The sequence below is a fragment of the Neofelis nebulosa genome, chromosome 2, assembly GCF_028018385.1.
Source record: "Neofelis nebulosa isolate mNeoNeb1 chromosome 2, mNeoNeb1.pri, whole genome shotgun sequence".
NCBI lineage: Eukaryota > Metazoa > Chordata > Mammalia > Carnivora > Felidae > Neofelis > Neofelis nebulosa.
This window is the reverse complement of record NC_080783.1, coordinates 86869340-86885563: the sequence shown is the minus strand read 5'-3', so window position 1 is coordinate 86885563 and position 16224 is coordinate 86869340. Positions and strand designations below refer to the sequence as shown.

Sequence of the window (16224 nt, the reverse complement as noted above, 5' to 3'; positions counted from 1 at the left end):
TCAATATGTTAGCTATTATTACTATCATTTAATTCCATTAAATTGTGTTCTGATTACTACAGAGACATAAAATGATGCCACTATCTAAACCAAACCTCATCTATAAATTCACTCACCTACAAATCCTTATTAAGTCATTGTTTACTTTTATACTCCCAGTATGTCACACACTAATAAAAAGGTGTTTACCATACCATAAGACAGGAAGTCACCAAAATCTAGAGGAGAAAACAGGGAACAACCTCTTTGACCTCAGCCACAGTAACCTCTTACTCAACATGTCCCCAGAGCAAGGGAACAAAAGCAAAAATGAACTATTGGGACCTCATTAAAATAAAAAGCTTCTGCACAGCAAAGGAAAAAATCAGCAAAACTAAAAGGCATTTGGCAGAATAGGAGAAGATATTTACAAATGACATATCAGAAAAAGGGTTAGTATCCAAAATCTATAAAAAAACTTATCAAACTCAATACCCAAAAAACAAATAATCCAGTGAAGACATGGGTAGAAGACATGAAGAGACACTTCTCCAAAGAAGACATCCAGATGACTAACAGACACATAAAAAGATGCTCAACATCGCTCAGCATCAGGGAAAGAGAAATCAAAACCACAATGAGATACCACCTCATACCTGTCAGAATGGCTAACATTAACAAGTCAGGCAATGACAGAAGTTGGTGAGGATGTAGAGGAACAGGAACCCTTTTGCACTGATGATGGGAATGCAAACTGATGCAGCCACTCTGGAAAACAGTATGGAGCCTCCTCAACAAATTAAAAATAGAACTACCCTACGACTCAGCAATTGCACTACTAGGTATTTATTCAAAGGATATAAAAATGCTGATTCGAAGGGGCACATGCACCCCAATGTTTATAGCAGCACTATTATCAACAATAGCCAAAGTATGGAAAGAGCCCAAATGTACATCGACTGAAGAATGGATAAAGAAGATGTGGGGAGCACCTGGGTGGCTCAGTCAGTTAAGTGTCCGACTCTTGATCTCAGATCAGGTCATGACCTCATGGTTCATGAGTTCGAGCCCCATGTCAGGCTCTGTGCTGACAGTGCAGAGCCTGCTTGGGATTCTGTCCCTCCCTCTCTTTGCCCCTTCCCCACTTGCAATGTCAATCTCTCTCTCTCTCTCTCAACATAAATAAATAAATGTAAAAGTTATCAACAACACATTAAAAAAAAGAGGATGTGGTACATACACACACACACACACACACACACACACACACACACACACTGGAATATTACTCGGATATCAAAAACAATAAAATCTTGCCATCTGTAACAATATGGATGGAACTAGAGTGTATTATGCTAAGAGAAATAAGTCAGTCAGAAAAAGGTATTTGTCTATTTCACTCATCTGTGGAATTTAAGAAACAAAACAGATGAACATGGGGGAAGAGAAGCAAAAATAAGATAATAACAGAGAGGGAGACAAACCATAATAGATTTGTAAATACAGAGAATAAACAGGCTAAGTGGGCGATGGCCATTAAAGAGGGCACTTGTTGGGATGAGCACTGGGTATTGTATGTAAGTGAAGAATCACTAAATTCTATTCCTGAAATCATTATTACACTATATGTTAACTACTTGGATTTAAATTAAAAAATAATCATTAAAAAGGGTGTTTACATGACTAAAATTATATCAAATTACTCAGAAAGGTATATTTTAATAAAAGAATGTTTCATGATTAAAGTAGTAATATATTATTCAGAAAGTTATACTTTTAAGAAAAGGTAACAAGTCAAAATAAGCCATAACTGTCAAGCAAGGAATAATTTAAATTACTAATTTACAAAAGAATTGTTTGAGAAACCACCACCTTCTGTGCTGATTCACCTATACCCACTAGTGTAGCCATGCCTTTATTCACAAGGGCTAACTACAAACAACAAGCATACACAGTTCATATCAGCTAAAAATGTTCATTTTCCCATAGAAAGTTACATTCAATGTTTTGCAGAGAATAGTTCATTTGTGGGAAAAAAAATGACACAGTCCTTGAAAGAGAATTTGCTTAGTAAAAGGCCACAGTCATGGTACCATTAAAGATTATGGCAAATCGTAACAAAGTTATCAATAGCCACATATCACTGAAAGCTTTAATTTTACTCGATGCATTCCTTCACCCAAGTGAACTTTCATTCAATTTAATTCCTACCCAACTATTTGCTTTCCTCACCCCTCCTTGGACATTAAAAAGGGGGCGGGGGGAGGGGGAAGGGGTCAGGGTAGGGAAGGAAAAGGTATCATAATGATAATCAACATCTATTAACAGTTAGGATTTTATGCCTATCAGGAAACAGAAAACCTAAAAACCTAGACACTCCATCTCAAGCAACACAGGTGTAGAAAGAGGCAGGGTGGTACCAGTGCAGGAAACCAACCCAGTACGGGGACCCAGCCTCCGTCACATAGACTCTGAGCTAATGCAGCAGCATCTCTGATGATTAGAATTCCATTCAGACTTTCTGTTTCATTTTAGGAGTTTTTGTAAGTTACGTTTTTCTAAGAAATTCACTATTTCATGTAAGGTTTCAACTCTATTAACATAAGACTCTTAAGAGCATTTCCCCTTTTTATTGATCTGTGCCGTATCAGTAGTTGTATTTTTGTCATTCCAAAAATTGTGCCTTTAAAAAAACAAAACAAGACAAAACAAAAACATGCCTGTGTTTATTTTATTATCTCAAATCAACTCTTAGTGTTTTCATCTCCACTATAAAATCTGCTTCCAACTTCACTATTTTTCCCCCTTCTTATTCTTTTCTTCCCAATACCACTCCTAGATTCAAGTAAGAGGGTCCCTGCTCTGCACCACAAGCTTTCGAGGCCTGCATAGCACGATTAAAAATTAACAAAAATAAATTTATTAAAGATGATGTGGCTGTGACTGTCAATTTAGATACAACCTGCCCTGTGATATACAATATGTTCATTATGATCCAGTCCCATTTTGTACTGTCCATTACAATTTCTTCTGTGACCCGGGAGTTATGTGGAATCACGCCTGCACATTTTCTGACGTACAGGGTGTTCAAGGAATCCTTGTGAGTGCTTTCTCTTCTGCACACACTTCAGAATGATTTCATCCGAGGGGTGAAGGTCATGTGTGGAGGGCTGCTCCCAGCCTGCTGCGTGCACTGGCAAAGCACGGCTCCCTCAGGCAAAGAGATGCCAGCAGTGGGAAGCTGGCTGGAGCGCACCGAAAGGGAAAGGTCGGAGGGGCACGGGTGGGCAATGACATCCTCTGCCACCGTGATATTCACACTACTGTGTTTACTCATTTCCCGTATACTCTTCCACCGTATTGTTCTGATCACCTCCTTTCTTTATACCAAAGACAACACCTAATAACATTGTTTGGAACACTACTTTTCGTCACCGAAAAGATCTTGGAGAGGTTCCCATAAGAGACACAGAAAGCTTCCTAATTCAGGTCAGAGCGGCATGATATTTCATTTCAAAATGTAACATAACTAAGTTAACCAGTTATGTCAACTCCTTTATGAAAATGAGGCAACCACAGCTTCAAGGCCAGCTACCACTCTAATTTCCAGATCCTTCTTCAGATCCTCTCTTACTTTGCTCAGCTATGGACTTGAAAGAAAATTTGTTACACTTCATGAATCATTTCCAGATGTTTTAGACACGGTGGGTTTTCAGGTGTCTAGGTGGCTCTATTGTTCAAAATGGAAGTCTAATCCGTGCTCTGTCCAGCCTTCCATCAGCCATTTTTGGGAGCCCAGGCACTTTGTCCTCATCCTGTCACCTCACAGTTGTAGACAGCACAACCACTGTCACACGCAGGAAAGGAAAATGGCTTTCTCCTTCCATAACTAAAAGCAAAACAAAACCAACTTTTTTGGAAGAACCCCCAGAAGTCATCCACTTAAATCTAATTTGCCAAAACCTAGTGACTGTCTAGCACTAACCACAAGGAAAGCGGGGAAAACTGGGCAGAGAATGGGATCATAATGACGAACTCAGGTCAATCATGCTTCACTCCCAGGGGGTACTTAGCCACTCCAAAGAAAAGTGTGATTAACAAGGAAGAAGGGCTGTTAAGTGGCCAATGATGAGAATCTGCCACAATACCTCAGATGGAATGAAAAATATAACTGTAAGCAGCTGAGAGTGAAAAAATGATTTTCAGTAACAGTGATTGTTTCAGTTCAGTAAAGATACTGCACGAAGAAGAAAATACATACAGTATCTTCGATGCCTAGTCTAGGTATATCTAAGAAAGTCGAAATACCACTCTTGGGACAGATGACTCATACATTTCAGAACACAAAATTTAAGGCCCATCCTCAAAAACACTTTTCTGCATTCCACAGTTTCCAGAAGGCAAAACTCTAATATAACCAATGAAACAATAATTACCAACCACTTTTAAGAAAAATAACTTTTGGGGCGCCTGGGTGGCGCAGTCGGTTAAGCGTCCGACTTCAGCCAGGTCACGATCTCGCGGTCCGTGAGTTCAAGCCCCGCGTCGGGCTCTGTGCTGACAGCTCGGAGCCTGGAGCCTGTTTCGGATTCTGTGTCTCCCTCTCTCTCTGCCCCTCCCCCGTTCATGCTTTGTCTCTCTCTGTCCCAAAAATAAATAAAAAACGTTGAAAAAAAAAAAAAAATTTAAAAAAAAAAAAAAAAAAAGAAAAATAACTTTTGGGGCTTTTGTAACCTCTGATAAAATTAAACAGCTCCAAATGTGAATCATGATGTATTCTTTCAGCTGTCAGGATAAAGCAGAATCAAACTGAGTAATTGGGATGAAACATTTATTCCTTTAGTAATAAAATAATTTCTGGATAATAAGCTCACAACATTAATGACTACATGTACAGAAGCTGAGAAAAGTAACACATGTACCTACATTCAGGGTGTTTCTCATTAGACACAGTCCCTACCTGTTTAGAGTAATTTTGCATAGTAGGTAATAACGGTGCTTTATGAATTTTGAGGATTTCATTTGCCAAATAAATAGAGTAACTAAAAAACAAAAACTTTTCATATCTTTATTTTATTTTATTTTATTTTATTTTATTTTATTTTATTTTAGAGAGAGAGCATATGCTCAAGCAGGGGAGGAGTAAAGAGGGAGAGAGAAAGAGAGGGGGGGAGAGGGAGAGGGAGAGGGAGCAGGTGAGAGAGAGACAGAGAGAGAGAGAGAGAGAGAGAGAGAGACAGAGAGAGAGAATCCCAAGCAGGCTCCACACCGAGTGCAGAGCTGAACATGGGCTCGATCTTACGATCTCAGCCACAACCTGAGCCAAAATCAAGAGTCCAACATCTAACTGACTGATTCACCTGGCTCTCCAAAAGTTACTTTGTTCTTTGTGTTTTTAAGAGAGAGAGAGAAAGAGAGAGAGAGAATCCTAAGCAGGCTCCGATGCTCAGCACAGAGCCCAACTCGGGGGGTGATCCCACGACCCTGGAATCGTGACCTGAGTGGAAATCAAGAGTTAACCATTCACCTGACTGAGCCGCCCAGGTATCCTTCATATCTTTAAAAATCTCCACAGAGATCAGTTTATCTGGTGTAACTAAAGACTCTTCTTGTACTTCCATGTAGGATTGAGTGAGCATATTTTTTTTAACTTAGTGTAAGTTTTCAAGCTGTTGCTATTTTTCCACAAGTATTCAAAAAGAGTAGATAAGTTATCATTGGTCAAATACAACTGTAAGTTCAACTGGTGAGGTATCTTTCAGTGAAGTCTGATTAGATTAATGCAGCTAACTGCACAGCCGCGGTGATGTCTTGCGGTGACTGACCTTGAAAGATCTTAGATAGCACTGTTGGGACCTGTAGGTTGTGGCCATCAGGGAGTAAAACTTTACATCACAATCTTTCAGAAACTGACCTCCCAAGCAAGACTGCTTCAAAGAGCAACGTGATGTTTCACCTCAGATCCTTCAGTCCTCACAGGGAGCGGAGAAGCCACAGGCACAGGAGTGTGTGTGTGTGTGCGGATGCTATCCGTACACATATATCTGTGATATAGTCATTTCATTCTGAAAAACTGCATAATCAAAATGAAATCTAACAGCAGACAGAGAAATGGTTCATTTCAATGTTCAAATCGTTGTAGAAATGTATTGTATCAAATGGTAACGTTAAATGAAAATGTGCCGTAAAGCTAACCGGATTACGTGACCTTAAGTAATATAATACAGTTGGTGCTGTGAAAACACAATTAAATGAGATGTGAAAGCAACTATAAACAGTCAGGTTTTAACACAGCAACCGTCTTACCATTGCCTTTAAAACTTTTATATTGATACACTCATTGAAATTTCTAATACTGTTAGTGAACGATATTCACTTAGTGATATCAGAATACAAAACACTGAAGTATATAAGGAAAAATACACTTTAGGGCGCCTGGGTGGCGCAGTCGGTTAAGCGTCCGACTTCAGCCAGGTCACGATCTCGCGGTCCGTGAGTTCGAGCCCCGCGTCAGGCTCTGGCCTGATGGCTCAGAGCCTGGAGCCTGTTTCCGATTCTGTGTCTCCCTCTCTCTCTGCCCCTTCCCCGTTCATGCTCTGTCTCTCTCTGTCCCAAAAATAAATAAAAAAAAGAAAAAAAATAAAAAAAAAAAAAAGAAAAATACACTTTAGATTAGAAAAATACACAATATTTTTGTCCCTCAAACAGCATTTTACCTTTATAATCCCAAGCAAGGTGACTTGAGCGCTCACTGTTATTCTACCTGATAATCTGAATTCTCAGACATGAGGCATGATTTTCATCCGCCAAACGGGGTATTCTCTGAATCCCCCAAATTACTACTAAGAACAGCAACCTACATTTAAATCCCAAGGTCTTGTCTCCCTAGTGATTGCCCCACCTACAAGCAAGACAGACATGGCTGCTGAAGCAAAGGTGAGCACAACAGTCATGCCCTCTCTCTAACAACCTGTCTGCCCTAACTGCGTTATCAGCCTGGCACTCCCCACTCCTGCTTAAACCAATGCAGCCCTACACAGAAGGGCCCAGATTGGTAGGAACAACAGGTACATAAACCACAGGAGGATAATCTTCCACTGTTTAACAAGCAGGAGACACATGGCCATAAATATGGATACAATAGGGAGGTAGGGATGTTCAGTACTCTACTCTACTTGGTCCTCACCAGATGCAATCAGTATTTCTCATCCATCTTTCCAGTGTGTCCCATAAGAATCTCTGATAGGCACCCCTACTTCGCACTTCCTGACAAATCAGAATTCACAACTGAGTCTGTGTCCCCATAATCTATTCATCCTTTAGGCAAAGGTTACCAACTCCACACTGTGTTCCTACTTCGTAACATCAAAACCAACTCCTCCATTTTCTCATGCTCACATTGCACTTGCCTGTCTATCTCTACCTCAACAGTCTTTAAAGCTTCAAGGGCGCAGATCTTGGTCACCTCCGTCTTTACAACCTCAGCTCCTAGCACAGAGCAGACACAATAAACTAAACCAAAACAGCACACTCACTAAAAGAGACACTGGAGCTTATGGAACAACAACAACAACAACAAACGTGCCCAAGATCAACTCTTCTCTCAGGCCAAAAAATGTCATCCACACCCACACACGTGCATATGATAAAATCACAAGACAAATGAGCAAAGGCTTGTAGGTTCAGAATGAGGCCATTTTCCTACTAGCCGATGTCCTCAGAGTGTAAAATGTACCCTGCTGCTCTACTGTGTCTAAAGGACATGTCCTTAGTCAGACTGACCAATTCCATGGCTGGAGAAAAATCTCATAGACGCTGACAGAGAAGCAACATCCTTACAACAAGTACATTAAAAACAGGCTGACAGCGCAGACTGAGCTCTGATTACCTGTACTGTTCACTGATGGGAATATTCTGGGAGAAGTATAAAGCCGATGTGCGTGCTCTCCAATGCCATTTCTTTGCAGGAAGGGAATAAAGGACACAGTCTTCTAACTCTTCTTGGAGCAGATCCACCAGCTGTTTATGGGACCCTCCATAGAACGCTTCAATGATGAGAATACTCATCGGTCCTTTTAAGACTTCACAGATTCTAAATAATAAGCAAAAAAATATTTGTTCCAACATATATATGTGTGTGTTTATAAAGATATTTTTAAATAAAAAGATGTTAAAATAGTGTACCCAAAAGGCAAATACAAATAATTTAAAGACACTTATTTTTTTTTTAAATATGCATGTCCCACTTTTTAAAAAAGTGTATTAACGCTTAGGATTTATATTTTTGTAATCAATAGCTTTACATCATTTTTGTTAATAAAAGGAAATAAGGGATGCTTATTTTTCTGTTTTCCTCATGCCCTAAGATTGCTTCCACCATGACTCCGTTTTTTCTCCAACCCCAGGAAGTTTAAAGCCCTCTCCTGCTATGATCACTCACTTCCTGGTTGGAATGGCTTCGACCCCGACTCAGTAACCACAGAAGTGGTTGGCCTAGAGCTCTACTACTCTCAGACAGTCACTGAGCTCATCTCCTATGATTTCCACTCCAAGAGCCCTTCATTTGTGAGGACCTTTTCAACTCAAAAATTTTCTGACTCTGTCACTCCCATATTAATCGCCTTTCAATTCACCAGCTATCACTGCCCCCAGTGAACCATATTTAACCAAAAAAAGTACATGGGGCACCTGAGAGGCTCAGTCGATTAAGTATCTGACTTGGACTCAGGTCATGATCTCGCAGTTCATGAGTTTGAGCCCCGTATCGGGCTCTGTGCTGACAGCTCCGAGCCTGGCGCCTGCTTCAGATTCTGTCTCCCTCGCTGTCTGCCCCTCCCCCGCCCGCACAAGTTTTCTCTCTCTCTTTCTCTCTCTCTCTCAAAAATAAAGAAAAGAGGAAGAAAGCACATTCATATTCACATCTCAATTCTCTAGTGTTAAAAATCTTAAGATACAATTTCTTGAGACATTGCACATATCTTGACCACTTCCCACTATCACCAATAAATATCCCACCTGCAAAGGTAAACCAACGGAGTAAAGCTATATGCCTATGAACCAGCAAGGCTTCTACAACCTTTCTGTAAACAACCATCCCATCAAGAGAGATAAAGTAATGTTGTTATTAAAGATAGTAAAATTTGGGGCTCCTGGGTGGCTCAGTTGGTTAAGCTTCCGACTTCAGCTCAGGTCATATTCTTGCAGTTTGTGGGTTCGAGCCCCAAATTGGGCTCTCTGCTGACAGCTCAGAGCCTGCAGCCTACTTCATATTCTATTCTGTCTGTCTCTCTCTCTCTCTCTCATAAATGAATAAGCATTAAATAAATAAATAATAAAACTAAAGACATGGCAAAATTTTCATCGCAGAGAGTTAGCTATCAAAGCAATTTTTTGGTTTAATAAAATGACTTTTGTTAATGTGCTCAGGGAAATAAAAATATGTGTGAATGTAAAAAAAGTCCACATACATTTCAAATTATATGCTATTTCCTGTAAGAAGTAAGGAAGAAACATCACTCTGTACATAAATACTACACTGTTTAAAAAATATTCCAGATTTTTTAATTCTCCTTTATGATTTAAGTAAACACCATTCATTAAACAGCACATTGCTTTTCTTAATAATGTTGTTCCACAATCAACAACTCAATGATGCTTTTCATTAATAAAACTCTACTTCACCTAGCTCAATCAAAGCAATGCCTACTTAACATTGCATTTCAAAGCAAAAAGTTTCAGATGGTTCTCAAAGAAACAACTAGAGTGAAAAAAAGCTTAGTTCTTGATGTCTGAATCTTCCATTGAGCATTTTTGGAGAAAAATATACAAGTACATATTTCAGTCATCTACAGAATAAGAAGCAGTGTTCCTCGGTGGAAAAGACATGACCCTTGCGGACAGGGAGATACAAGTCTGAGGCTCAGCAATGTGCCTTAGAGCTGAGTGACCTTGGGCAAGTTACCCAAGGCTGTAGGACTCAGTCTCGCCTTCTCTAAAATGGGAATAACAATACCAACCTCAGAGGTGTGCTGTGAAGATAAAATTGAAGCATAGTAACTAACAGACAGTAATAAGATATTTTGCCCCTCCCAGTATTAGCACAAATCATCTTACTTAAGGGGGAAAGATATCTTGGAATTCTCCTACATTTTAAAATCAGTAATTTTCAATCACGGTCACCTCTCAACCAAGGACAGTGGGAAAGGTGGATACACATAAGCATTTGAAGTGCAGGGAGTGTTACTCATTCATCAGCAGCAGCTTGTATTTCAAATAAGAATGTGAGAGCCCCACAGGTATTGTGGGAAGAAGTTAGCTCAGGGGCTGAGCTATGCAGACGCTTGGTTTTTTTCAGGCCAGTTGGAGACTACCTTTAATAAATGCAATGTTCAATAAGATAAATTTAAGAAAATGGTAGTCATTAATCCTTCAAATAATGGAACCTTCTAGAAAGTTAACCAAGAGAACAGTATAAGGCAATCTTGAAAATTATATCAAAGGTTCTAAGACAGACTAAAAGCAGCTAACATTAATTTGCTTACTAGATCATACCACATATATCTCTATCTAGGTTTATTTCCTCTGATTTAATCACACTAAGGGGTCTATGCCCTGTATATCCTTAAAAGGTTGTTGTAGGGGCGCATGGGTGGCTCAGTCGGTTAAGCGTCCGACTTCAGCTCAGGTCATGATCTCGCGGCTCATGAGTTCAAGCCCCGCATCAGGCTCTGTGCTGACAGCAGAGCCTGGAGCCTGTTTCAGATTCTGTGTCTCCCTCTCTCTCTGCCCCTCCCCCACTCTCTCTCTCTCTCTCTCTCAAATATAAATAAACATTAAAAAAAAATTTTTAAGAGATAAAGGTTATTGTAAAAATGACCTGAGATATTTCCCCAAGTGATGGAATGTGATCTAAGCCACTCCAAAGAATATTTCACTCATATAACCTCAAAGAAAGCAACATCAATATTAGAAGGGAAAAAAGCTTTCTGTATTCTTCAGTCCTTTGCTCCTTTTCATGATTAATCTAGAGCACATATCATGCCGTATATTTACAAATGTTTCTTATGGGTCTGAATCATGAGTTATCTGCAAATCATAAGCCAATGTGGAGGCAGTATGTGTAGGTGCTGCTAGAGATTCAAGACATTCAGTAAGCAGAACTGAACACCAAGCATGTGGGAGGTCGAAAAATAGAAAAGGGGAAAAAAAGATTATAGCTATAGTAGATTTCCACCCCTTTAATAGCTCAGTAAGAAGAGTGAAATGTACAGGTTTGAACTAGCATTTACTTGAGCATTTTTCTAGTGGCCAATGGGTGTGCCTGCATTTTGGGTATTTTTCTAGGGAGAGTAACTATGTCCTACCATCTCTGAAAACTATACTTAGTGGCTTTGATTCATGGAAATTTGTTCAGCTTGTTTTGTGGAGACAGACATATCCTGGCAGTTCCCCTACTTACTTCTATTGCAACTTTTGTGGCAAGAAGAAAATGTGTTCTTCCCTATAGTCTTCTTAAAGCACAACCTGGAAGAAAGATGATTCCCATTAGGTGCAAGCAAAAGAGAGGAAGCTGATTTTTAAATATAAGATCCAAACCAAATGTCATTTATAGCACATTAAAGAACAGTGCAAATACTCTTGCTGTGCTTGAGTTTTTAGAAAGCACTGCTTGAAACAAACGAGCATGAGGTTGGAAAAAAAAAAACACTTTGTTAAAAAGAATTTTTGCTGTTATGCTGGAATTTGCTAAAAGATAAAGGGAGTACATTATTTGCTCATTTTAGCAACAGTCCCAGAAAACTGCAGGTGGTCACCCTGACAGCACAGATGCTCCCAAGCACAGGTGAACAGGTGGATACAGACATCAGGCACCACTACCAATGGCTCCTAGGGAGTGAACGCTGGGGAGCAGCATCCTCGACACTGAAAATGCTTCCTCCGAAGCAAGGAGAGGGTCTCCTTTACAGCCCGAGGTTGTGGCCAGGTGTTTGCCAAAACATGGTAGGCAAGCCTAGACACAGCCAAAGGTCTTACATAGGTGCCTGAGTGTTCATCCATCTGTTAAAGCATTATCACAAGCACCACCGCAGAAAAGGAGTAAGGATGTCAGAATTAGGGGTGTGGCATTTATTTCAAAGGAAAAACAACAACTAGAGAACTTCTCATGTGAGGAACAAATATCGATCAGAAAGCCCATGTCCTTTCTGCATGACACTAGACTGTTAATATTTTATAATGTAAAGAAAAAAGTAAATGGCCAATCCACTCTTGCTCCCAAAAAGAACATACAAAGTGTGTCAGATAAATTTTTATCAACTTTTAAGTTTTTCTGCTTAACCCAGTGAGCTTCCGTTAAAAAAAAAAAAAAAAAAAACTCATTTCTTCAGCATATTTTATTCCCCAATGATGCCAGATGAATGAGAATCTACTACACTATTAAAGCTTTATGAAAGTTTAATTCATTATCAATACTATGATTTAATGATACATGGCTAAATGCTACACATTAAATTGGCAATATAAATGAGTCAAAGTGATATCTATGACATAGGAATTTTAAACCACTTCAAATTCTATTTAAGATCACCAGAGGTCAAATGATCTATAGAAGAATTGTCTGCCTTTCTAAAAATTTATATTTACGATTAAAAGCAGACACATAGTGAAAAAAATCACAAAAATGTTTCATATGAACATTTTGACCGAAATGAAAAAGTGCCATTAGTGTCATCTCAATTAAAAACTAATAATGCATTGATAAGATCACCAAGAACAAAAGTAGCCTGAAACCAATGCTGTGAATATTTTTAAATTTTTATTAAAACTTTTTGTCACTGTACCTGCATTTATTTTAAGCTTGACCCAATTTCTTTATTCCCTGAGCCATTTTCAAGGTGAACTACATTTTAGTCTACCTCCTCTAGCAGTTACAACTGCTGCCATAGTTATTTTTTTTAACAGTAGACAGAAAGGAAATTTGCAACATGCCAATGATTTATTGAAAAAGATGTGCTAAGTATAAACACATCATGTGAATTTTTAAAACAAAACCTAAATCACATTAGAAACCCATAATTAGCCTTCATATATGATGTCAATTCAGTTACTTATAATATTCAAATAATTTTCCAACCAAATACCAGGTAATAATTTTAAATCAGAGGAACTGTTGTATTAATAAATTCCACAGACACCTTACTGCTATTAGCTGTAGGAAGGTATGGTTTCAGTGATGATGGTTTAACGGTTTGAATCCCACACACATGAGAAATCGATTCCACGGGCTAATCCACACATGGCTTGGTACCTTACACTTCAATCAGTTGCTCCAAATATATTTTCTATTTGGCTATACACAATATTTTTAAAAGTTCAGTTTGGCAGGGCAGAAACCAGTGAAGTGAAACACTAAATGCCGTAAGTTGGGGAAAATAAAATTTGAGTAGGACTTCCCAATAGGTCATCAGAGGTTTACCTGGTATTTTCTTACTGACCCTGTCCCTTCTGCACCTCCACCCACCAACTCCAACACGCAGGCTTCTATTTAAAAAGCCACAATAACCCAGCAGGGTAAAATAGGGCAGTACTGAGAAAAGTTAGTATTACCTTCCAGCCCACTCACTTATTTTAATGATTCATCAGGGAAACCCCGGTTGTTAAAATGTACCTGAAATTATCTTATTATATACTAAAAAATAAGCATAAAAAGATTTCTGCTTTGAAACCTGTCACTACCAATTCCCCTAACAGAACCTAATAAGGGTGAATATATAGTAAAAATACATTTTGCTAAAAAGAGTGTCCTCAAAGTATTACACTACAATAAAGTATCATATGGAGGGGTAGAGTGGGGGGGGGGGGGAGGGGAAACAGAAGTAAGCAGATCCTACAAAAAGTTATTTTTGAAAAGCTTTTCATAAAAATCAGGCATAGCAAATCCATCCTATCTCCTAGAACCTCAATGTAATCTCTGAATACTAAAAGACAATCTGGTATTAAATGCAGCGTAAAAACCTTGCAATCCTAAAACTGTAGGCCCTGGCAATATTCTACACAATTAAAGAAAGTTTGGCTAACAGTAAGGAATGAATGAGATTCCTGAACATTAGTGTGAATTAAAGATAATGCATGATGGAAACTGATCCTTACTCCATTATTTGATAATGGGCATACAACCCAACATTTATCATAACTTGTGTACTACTGTGTGTACTTAAATAGCAGCATTAAAAATAAAAATCTTGGGTTCATGCTGAAAATGATGTCCCACTGTATTCATCCATTGTCCCACAGTGCTATGAGTGTTCCAATTTCTTCAGTTCCAACTTTAGTTTCCTGTTGTGGTCATGAAGAACTAAGGATTTATGCACCAAAACCAAGATTTGGTAAGAAGACTTACATGCCATCTTATTTGTGACACAATTTGAAGTAATTTTCAAGTGTACTTTTCCAATTTTTTCATTTACTATGATCTTCTATATATACTCTTTAAAAATTACAATCTGATATGCATATATAGCTATGTAATTTTCCCTAACAAATATCTTCATTCTTTCTCAATTTGGGATTTTAACTTTCTGTTTAGAACTGTCAGTCACTTATTCCATGACTTGAATGAATACAAAGTCTTGGTTATAACTGTATCAAAGGCAAATTCAACAACTACTTATTCGTACTGACACTAGGACATCATTCACTTGTTTTCAAATATGCATAATTTCCACAAATAAAGAGATGTGTATATATTACAAATTCACTACCTTACATTTTTGTGAAGTTATATTCCACATTGCACAACAAAGCTGTAACTATGAAATTTTTTGTGAGATGTTTACTGGTTTAATATCACTGACAAATAAAATCCTAATCCTCTTTCAGTTTTCCATTGCTATTAAGTTCACGAAACATTTCAAACTATAAAAGTAGTAATGAATTAGTTCTCCTGAATACTAAAAATATTTTCAATTTGCCGACATTTTAAAATGTGGCAGTGTATTTATGAATGAGTAGAAACTTTTACACTAGAAAATCATCTCATCGCTCATTTGAACTATTCCATTGCCCTTCTAACTAGGCCTTCATGCTGCCACATCATCTGGTTCCCATCACACCATTCTCCGTATTCCAGCTACAGGTAATATTCCAAAATGCAAATCTGATCATGAGGTGACATGCTAAAAAAACATCAACGTCTCTGTCACCAATGGATAAAGTCCAAGGCCCTAAATGTGGCACTGCTCACCTTGCTTTCCTGGCCTTTCCTTTCTCTTCACCACAGCCCTGCTTCTCCCTCTCCACTGGGATCTCTCTTCCCCCACTTACCCAGACCCTGCCTTGTTGCCTTACCAAGCGCTCACACTCTCCTAGTTAATTAACACTTCTGTGATTTCACACCTTTCTCCCTTTGCCATCAGACTCTTCATGTTCACCTCAGGAACTAGCCTTAAATTTCGGCTAAACTAAATCAAGCAGCGAGTATAGCAAAACACACTATATTCTCTTCCAAATACTGATTCTCTTTCCGTACTGTCATAGAAATGAGAATTTATTAGATTTCTTTTCATGTAGATACGAGTTTATCTTATTCTACTTATACAAGAGAAGTAACAATGATAAAAGAAATGGTAGAAACACCACAAGTGATTGCATTCTGGGCCAACGCAAGTTTCATGGTCTAAAAGAATGAGTATCTGTAAATTCCGTGAATGTTGAAAATCACCTGCAGTTTTTTAATCTGCTTGGTCTATCATCATCTTAGTTGAACACTAGCAGTGGAAGCAGGATGAGAAGCCAATTCCCTCACCGTAAATCTAGAGATCCCATTTCACATTGAGTAATTATACTTTTATTTAATGGGGAAGGGGAAAAAAGGCATTTTTAAATACTTTCTGCCATCAACTATTCATTTTATAAAAGTCTGACAAGATGAATAATGTATTTGCTTTCTCAGGATGGCATTTCTCCAAGGCTTCCACCTTCCTGAAATGGGCTGCAAATCAGTCCAGTGGGAGAAAATTAGATTATCTGACCCATTCATATATGGATACCTAAGTAGGAAAGTCAAGAATCCACAGAATCCTAGGTGGAAGGAATGCGGGAGCCATTGACCAACAGCTTTTCTTTTATAGAAAAAGAAATGGAGAGTATTGAGCATCACAGAGTAAGGGACAGAGCAAGGGGTTAAGTCCAGGTCTTCTGACCCCATGGTCATTTATCTTCCCCATTATACTTCATTGCAGGTATCTG

At 38.6% G+C, this 16224-nt stretch overlaps 1 protein-coding gene across 29 annotated transcripts in view; it reads right to left on the bottom strand.

Annotated features, from left to right (window-relative positions):
• Nucleotides 1-16224, bottom strand: part of GTDC1 (glycosyltransferase like domain containing 1) — a 404807-nt gene that overhangs the window by 270909 nt on the left and 117674 nt on the right. For 23 of the 29 annotated variants that reach the window (XR_009257563.1, XR_009257564.1, XR_009257566.1 and 20 more), the window contains 2 exons: nt 11438-11502; nt 7868-8071 (listed from right to left, as the gene is read on the bottom strand). The exons of 1 other annotated variant lie outside the window; for it this stretch is intronic. Coding sequence is in view for 25 of the 28 variants with exons in the window: in XM_058715393.1 (XP_058571376.1) it covers nt 7868-8046 (179 nt within the window). In the remaining 3 variants the exon portion in view is untranslated. The remainder of the gene's footprint in view (nt 1-7867; nt 8072-11437; nt 11503-16224) is intronic. 5 more of the 29 variants (XM_058715390.1, XM_058715391.1, XM_058715389.1 and 2 more) reach the window with 1 other exon arrangement.